Raw genomic sequence first — 7,639 nt, 5'->3', positions numbered from 1 at the left:
ATACTCACAGCTTCCTCTGGTTCGGCAGTCATACCTTGTCCTAGCAGATTCTTGGGGCTTAATGGCATTCTGCAGCTAAATTGCGTTTTCCTGTTTCCTAGAAAACTAAATTCAAATCGTGTTTGGGGAAATAATCCTGGGACTATGGTGATACACAGATGTGTATATCATTTCTGTAAACACACTAGATTTGGATATTGAGCTGTGTGTGTATGTGTTGATGAATGAAGGTCAAAGTTTATGATCAGTCTGTATCTCCTGTTAAAGATTATGAAGTAAGTGAACACGTAAGTATGGGAATTTGAGATTTTAAGTAGGTTCTTTACTTAGAGAAGCAGGACTTGAAGAGTGCTCTACAAGCAGAATCTTCATCTAATGCTGATGGGAGATGCAACATCAATTTTCCAGCCTGCTTAGTCATCGTACATTTACTAAAAAGAAAAAAGCTTTAGCTTTAGGAGTGATCAGTGAGCTTAGACTTTTATCTTGAGAGTCAGTGTTTGCCTTCCTAGTGTGCAGTTTTATAGAACCTACTTATGGAGTTGGAGAAAGCTGAAATTGTATTTTGTTTGCCCTAGAGTGCTCTTTAAAATGCTATACTGATTTGTTCTTGGTTTTAAAAATTAAATGAGAGAGACTTGTTACTTTGATTTTAGAAAAATAGTTGATCATGTTGATTGGATGACATCTCCTGAGCAAGTAGCAGATGCCGTGAAACGCTTCAGGTATGTCTTTTATCATAGATGTTAAACATGAAGTACTTGCCAATTGATGTCTAATATCTGTGTATCCTTCCTATACTTTTTATGTGAGGAAATTACTATTACTGTACAGAATTCCAGTTGGAGCATACACTGCTTTTTACATGTGTTAAGTGAGAGAAAATAATTGTCACATGAAGAACATTTTTGAGTTTTGTCCTCTTCCTTAAAAAGTTCTTTGTTAACCATTCTAGAAGTGCTAAGGTATGGGTATACTTATGAATTTCATCATATTACTGGATGAAGTGTCTTTTTTACCTTGATGAAATCATGTGCATGCTTTGTCTTAAAAACCCTAGCTCTAAACTAATATGTTTCGCATGTGGGCAGATACTGTAAATCTTAATGGCTTCTGCAGTGGTGTTGAGCGAGAGCCACCCCCCTTGCCATTTTTTTTTTTTTTTATTGAAAGAGATAAAGTGGGATAACGTATTAGCCAAAGGGTCATACTTCACAGATATTCTATTATTCTTTATTAAAACAGACTAAGAATGTGCACTTGTTATTCAAAAAAAAGAATGTCATTCACTGAGGCAGAATACCTTTTTAAACAGAGGCATGCCTTTTACATTGGGCTTTATACTACACTGAAACTACTTCATCTCAGCTTTAGCTTGTCGACAGGTCAGAGATCGAATGAAGCAATGAATAGACCTAAGCCTAAAGTCTCTCAGTGGCAATAGAGACTGATTGCTAAAAGCAAATCTTCAGTATATTTTATTTAACCGCCATGTGGTATTTGAATGTTTTTGGTGTGTAGTATTTTCTTAAGATTTCCTTTCATCTGATTCTTGTACTAAAAAAGTCTATGGTAGCTACTAGTAGGTTAAGTGTATTGTACTTCTTGCTTTTGATTCCTTTTTCGCCTTTTCCCTTTTCTAATATTTGAAGTGCATGATAGGTTGTGTGCAACTTACTTTCTTGTGTTTATTTTATGAGATAGCTTTGAGGGATTAAAAAGAGCCTTTCACTTGATAAAATTTTAATGTATTTTGACAGATTTGCTTTTGTTACAGAGATGCTTTTTGGCCCAATGGCATTTTAGCAGAGACCGTTCCACGGAGGGACAAAGCTATTAGAATGAGAACAAGAGTGGCAGGGAAGACCAAATTACTGGAAGTAATGCCAGGTAAGTGAGTCTGAGATTGAAGCCTAATAATTCTTATCATATATTGTTACTGGAATTAATGTCAGTGTTCTTGCTGATTGTTGAGATGTCGAAAAGAAATGTTGCTTTAGGAACTGTATTTAAATAAAGAGGTTTTTAATTATTAAAGCACTGAACATTTTCACATGTACTGTAACTTTACAACTGTAATTTTCTTAGAACCAAGCCCATATTTAGTTTCAATAGAGGATTTAAGTTTAGTGCATGAAATACCTATATTCCCATACAGCATGATTTCATGTAAAATATCATGGTTCCACATATATAGTGTAAAAGTGAAGTAATTTTCAGAAATCCTTTCTGCTGTAGGAGAATTTGTCATGTTATGTATTGTAGAGGCACTGCTACTTCAAATTCCAAGCTACGTAATTTGACAGACTTAATATTCAGTTTAACTTTGTCGTTAACACAGAAGCAGAATTCAGCTTAAATTTCTGTGTAACTTTCATTTTTTTGTAGATGAACTGAAGCACATCATAGGTGCTGAGACAACACGGAAGGGCATTCTTCGGGTCTTTGAAATGTTCCAGCACACTCAACTGAATAAGAGAATGGTGTACGTGTTTCTGGAGAGATTCCTAGAAACCTTATTTCCACAAAATAAGTTCCATGAGCTCTTCAACAAACTGCATTCACGGTCAAAGCAGATGCAGAGGTATAAGCAGAGACTACATTCTACTCAAGCGCCTTCCTTGCAGAAAAGGTGACACTTGAAACCTATAAAGCTGGTGTATGTTTGTCCAGGACTAATTACTTGGGCAGATTCTCTGGGGCTTCAAACTCACATGCTGTTATTTCTGCACCAGTCTTCTAGTGTCACATATTAGATTATTAATGCATCTGTAAGACCTGTGGATCTTCTCATCTTCACTTGTAATTCAACCACTACCAGAAGGGTTTGTGCATCTTAAATGATTTGGTGCGTCTTCATGCAACATTGAGAAGAATACTGGCCCAATATATAAGAAAGCATGATTCTTTCCGATCCTGAGTCGATGTTTTGCCAGCAATGAAAAGTGCCAGACTGTTCAAGTAAAGCACAACTATGGTGATACAACGGAAGAAAAGGATGTTTTGGCACTGGGAGATAGTGCAATGTGTGAGAATCAGGTGGAATTGTTCTATGTTATGACTGTCGAGGTTCTGTAGGGCTCTTTTAACATTCCTGTAAAGGCTGAGCTAACAGGAAAGACGTCTCTGGAATAGCAGGTTCATAGGAGAGGGGAGAAATAGTTATAGCCCCATCATAAAAGTACATTTATTAAAGAAAAGTTGAGGTAATGTGGCTTTTATGCCACATTTACTTCACCTTTCATGTTTTGAAAAATAAACTAACGTTAGATCTAATGGGGGTTTTAGTAAAGGCAGAGGTGCAGTAGAAATAAACCCTTTATTCTGATTATTCTGTAGCTTTAAGGTGCTATTCTGCTCTTACAGCACCTGGCATACATTTTTGCATGTAACTTCAGTGAAGAAGGGGCATCATATTTATGTTCAATTGGCGTATTTGGACATATGTCAAGTTGATATTTGTAGAAGGAAGGGGGTACATGTTTCAAAGAGGACAGACCATCATGTTAGAAGATGAGGAAATTGCACTAAGACACAGTTTTACACACAACTCCCCACTAAAATTTGAAACTCTTTTTGGGTGTAAAAGACTATGTCCTACTTAATTGAAAGATTCCTTACCTTTTCGTCTGTAAGCCTCATATGGAAAAATATTAGAATTAGTTGGTTCCTCACAAGTAAAGGATTTCATTAGTCATATGCAAAAACTTGGAAATTCCTGAACGCATGTCAGTGTATATATGAAAATAAAAAGGAGATAAAACGACAATATTTTTTTAAATATTTTTTTTATTTTTTGCATAGTGTAAAATTTTAATAAAAATTTAACATGAAGACCCCACATCCATCTGTTTAGTTTCATTGAAGAATTTCTGTCCAATTAAAAACAAAGTAACAACTGAATAATCCTGTTTGGCCACAGCATATCTCAGTTTGTGTTTTCTTTTTCATAGTCCCCAACTGTTTGAGCACCACTATCTGGGTGAATAGAAAGTAATCCTATAGAGTCCGGTTTTTTTCTGAACGCTAAACACAGGGTAGGATCCAGCTATTGATCAGGGATCTTTGTAGTAATTTGTGTCTTAATGGGAACAAATGATCCTTTTATGTGAGGGAGGAACATAGACCTTTCATGAAAGCGTTCTAAGAGAAGATAGAAGGCTCTCAAAGGACCTAGTTAAATTGACTGAAGCCTCTATACAGATCATTTTTTCTCATGGACTCTATTAATGCAATGTAGCCTTTTATCATATTCCTTAATGATGATCATATTGTACTGTTAACATTCTCATACAGTATGCATGGGCTCAAGTGCACTTGGTTTTTTTCTTTATTGCAGAACTAAATACTGTAAATGAAATCCCTTTCTTTTATAATCCCTAGGAAGACGAAGTTGGTAAATATGTAAGAACCCTTCCCCTTCCTCTCTGCAGGTTCTGTAGAAGCGTGATGATTAAGTGCTGTTGAATTTAACAAAATTATTGAGTTCTGTGTGAAGTAATCAACATAGCCAACTCCTATTGTTTACATGCCTGTATCTTCCTCTGATGTCAGGGTGCTCAAGCATACCTGACATCTGACTGATGAAAGATCGTTCAGCAATTGTTCTTGGTGATATAGTAAATATATCATTGATCCTACCAAATCTAATTTATGTCTTTTAAATCATTGAATTTGTTATGCAGTATGAAAGTGGGAAGTTCAAATACTGTTTTGTCGAATCTGTGGAACCTTTTATCTATCTGTAGGTACCATGAAAAATTTCAAGAGAATAGTGATCACGTGCAAATTTGGGATTTTTTTTTTAAATTATCTGGTACATTTCTGTACAAAAATAAAATAATATCTCTAGGAATGTGAACATAATATGCCATGTTTATTAGTTGTTTTACTTAATGAATTTATTGCGTATATATACCTATACACACATTTATATACACGTGTGTGCATATGTATATATGTATTGAAGTTTTGTCTTCTGTATTTAATTACAGAATGTGACTTCCGAATTCAGTGGTGCCTGTTGGCTGGCAAGAATCATCAGAAATGAATACTTTTTGTTAAAAAGAGTTTGTATGTATCTTTATTTAAATGGTTTTCCTGTTGACGATTTAAAATACCTGCCCTGTCAACCGATGCAGCCATTATCCTAGGAAGTCTCCAAAATTGAATGTTAATATACAGCACTTAAGTGTCTGAGTGTCTCTTCTGGCCTTTGGGTGCTGGGACTGGCTGCTGAAAATTGTGCCATTGTCAACAAATGCACTTGTTTTAGCCTTAATTATTTTTAAGAGAAAATGAGCAATTGAACTTTTCATTTGGTTCATCCTCAAGCTTGTGCTGCTGGTGTTTGCTAGAACTAAACAGTAAATTTTAAGTGCTACCAGAATGTGTACCAAAATAAAAATATATGAATTCCACAATCTAAATTTTAATTTTGTGCAATATTTTCATTTAATGCATGTGTATTTGAATAACTGTAAAATAAACGAATTTTTAATGTTTTGAAGTCTAGGTTAAAAACATCTTCTCAGCTGAACAGTTTTGCATTCTGTTGTTGCGTTAGTTATATTTAAGGACTTGTTTTAGAAGTCTTATTTGTTACTCCTTTGTTAATTCCCTTGTTCTCAATGATCCTTGCTCATCTGAGCAAAGCTCGTATATTACAAGGGAAAAATCTGAAGAGCACATCTCATGAATATAGCCGTTCTAAATTACTTGTGCATATCATTGTACAGTAAGTGTCAGCTGTGTGCCTAATTGTTCTATTGATGCTTTTTCCCTCCCTTCCCTCTCCTCTTGTTTCCGTAACAAAGAATGAACATGAAACAGGCTGCCATGGTCACTTCGAACTGAATGGCAGAGGACTCTGAAATTTTTTTTTTTTTTTTTTTTTGAGTTTGCATTTATGTTCTGTCCAATAGAAAGCTAAAAAATTACACTAATAAAGTATTAACAGGATTATTATGAGTCTCTGTTTATTTTAAAAAGAACTTTCTTGCTAGCAGGTTACAAGTGTTCCTCAAGTCTGGAAGAAAATGACTGAAGATAAAAATAGTGCTGTAAGTGCTGTTTAAATGAGTCTGTTTTTTTTTTTTTTTTTTTTTCTTTTAAACTGTTTATAATCTGATTTTTGCTTTCAACAGATTAGTTTCTACATTCATTTTCAACGAGTATTTGCAGAGAGTCCTCTATTTTAAAAGGACACGTGCAGAAACAGTGGGATTGTATGGTGTAGGAGGTTTTTTTATATTGTTGGGGTTTTTTACTCTTTGGCTTTTTCCCCCTGGGTTTATTTTTGCAGCAGCTGGATCTGCCATGGGAGCACAATTGTTACCCTTGATGTATTTATTCCAGCTGTTTCACATTCATCAAAAAGATGTCCTGAGCCACAGAGATGTTAATTCTTTGACCTTAGAGTAACGTGTTTACCGCTTTCACTGACTTCCACACTTTTGCTACAGGATATAGACGTATCTCAGGAATTTCACCAGCTGATTGCAAGTTCCTATCAGTTGAAGCTGTTATCCTAGGATGATTTTATGGCAAGAAACTCACTCCATTAGAAACCTTCTTTTTTAAAAGTCTTCGAAATATATGCCATTTGCAAAGTGAGGATAATATGTTTGTGGCTTATGTAACTCTCCAGTCGATCCCATTATCTGGTTTATATTGGTTGTGATGTCTAGCGGATGTGTGAGGATCACTAAGTTTTTTGTAAAGTTCAGGAAATCTGCATCGATTTGTTTAACGACAAATTTCATGGCTTATCTCTTGGAAGAAAGGAAACTATGTAGTGAAAACAATTACCTCACTTTGTTAAGTACTTTGAAAGAAATTAAGCTTTGTTTTCGTGAAACACTTGAAACATCTATGCCACTGCATATACGTTGAATACTTTTGTATTCGAATATCTCAAATAACTGTTTCCCATGCCATGTCTCTTTGAATTGCTATGGCATGTTGGGGTTAGGATAATTTGCATGGGTCAGTTGAATTGTTTGATATCTGGTTCAGAAAGGGCTAACTGGAATTCTCATTTGACATTTTAGAATTGCAATAGTGCATAAATTAATTCTGAGGTTGGGCATAAGTAGAGAAGGAGACTATACTGAATTTGTTGGCACTCAGGAGCTACTTACGGGGAGTAAGGGATTGTAGCTTCCAAAACCAGACTTGCTCTTTCTTGCCGTAACGGTTTTAAAAGCGAGTCCTGAGTAGTAATCTTTTGTGTTCTGAATTTTCTCATCTTGAGGTCTAGAAAGATGCTAATTCTGAATTAAGTCGAGAGATACGGGTGGAATTTTTCTGTTACCAACTTACTGGAGTTCTAGGTAAGAGATTCTGATCAAATTCTTTGTTTAGAAGATGTGGAAGATGGTTGTGCCAGCTATCTGGTTATTCCATGCACTGAACTGCCAGAATTTAAAAGATGCTTTTACTTCCTTTGTTCTTTTTCTTAGAATAAGCCCGCCAGTACTAGGGTAGATACAAAACTTACTTTGCATAAGTCATCTCATGTTAGCAAGCTACAGGTTTCTTGTTTTTCAGTTTGAAAGTGAAGTTAGAATTTGATTATCAAAGACAACATTTTCCTTTTTGTTTTCAAGGAACTTCATACAACAAATTCCTTTATAGT

At 35.2% G+C, this 7,639-nt stretch overlaps 1 protein-coding gene across 4 annotated transcripts in view; it reads left to right on the top strand.

Moving 5' to 3' along the window:
- The window catches only part of SNX13 (sorting nexin 13), a 63,209-nt gene extending 57,254 nt beyond the window's left edge, over positions 1-5,955 (top strand). For 3 of the 4 annotated variants that reach the window (XM_035893236.1, XM_035893235.1, XM_035893237.1), the window contains 3 exons: positions 657-725; positions 1,778-1,890; positions 2,389-5,955. In XM_035893236.1, the coding sequence (XP_035749129.1) occupies positions 657-725; positions 1,778-1,890; positions 2,389-2,636 (430 nt within the window). In that variant the 3' untranslated portion in view covers positions 2,637-5,955. Of the gene's footprint in view, positions 1-656; positions 726-1,760; positions 1,891-2,388 lie in introns of those variants that run through there. The other variant, XM_035893238.1, reaches the window with a different exon arrangement.
- Positions 5,956-7,639: the final 1,684 nt, after the last annotated feature.

This window comes from Egretta garzetta, unplaced genomic scaffold (assembly GCF_000687185.1).
Source record: "Egretta garzetta isolate BGI_Z169 unplaced genomic scaffold, ASM68718v1 scaffold844, whole genome shotgun sequence".
Taxonomy (NCBI): Eukaryota; Metazoa; Chordata; class Aves; order Pelecaniformes; family Ardeidae; genus Egretta; species Egretta garzetta.
Note: the sequence above shows the minus strand (reverse complement) of the source record. Positions and strands in the feature narration are given on the sequence as shown.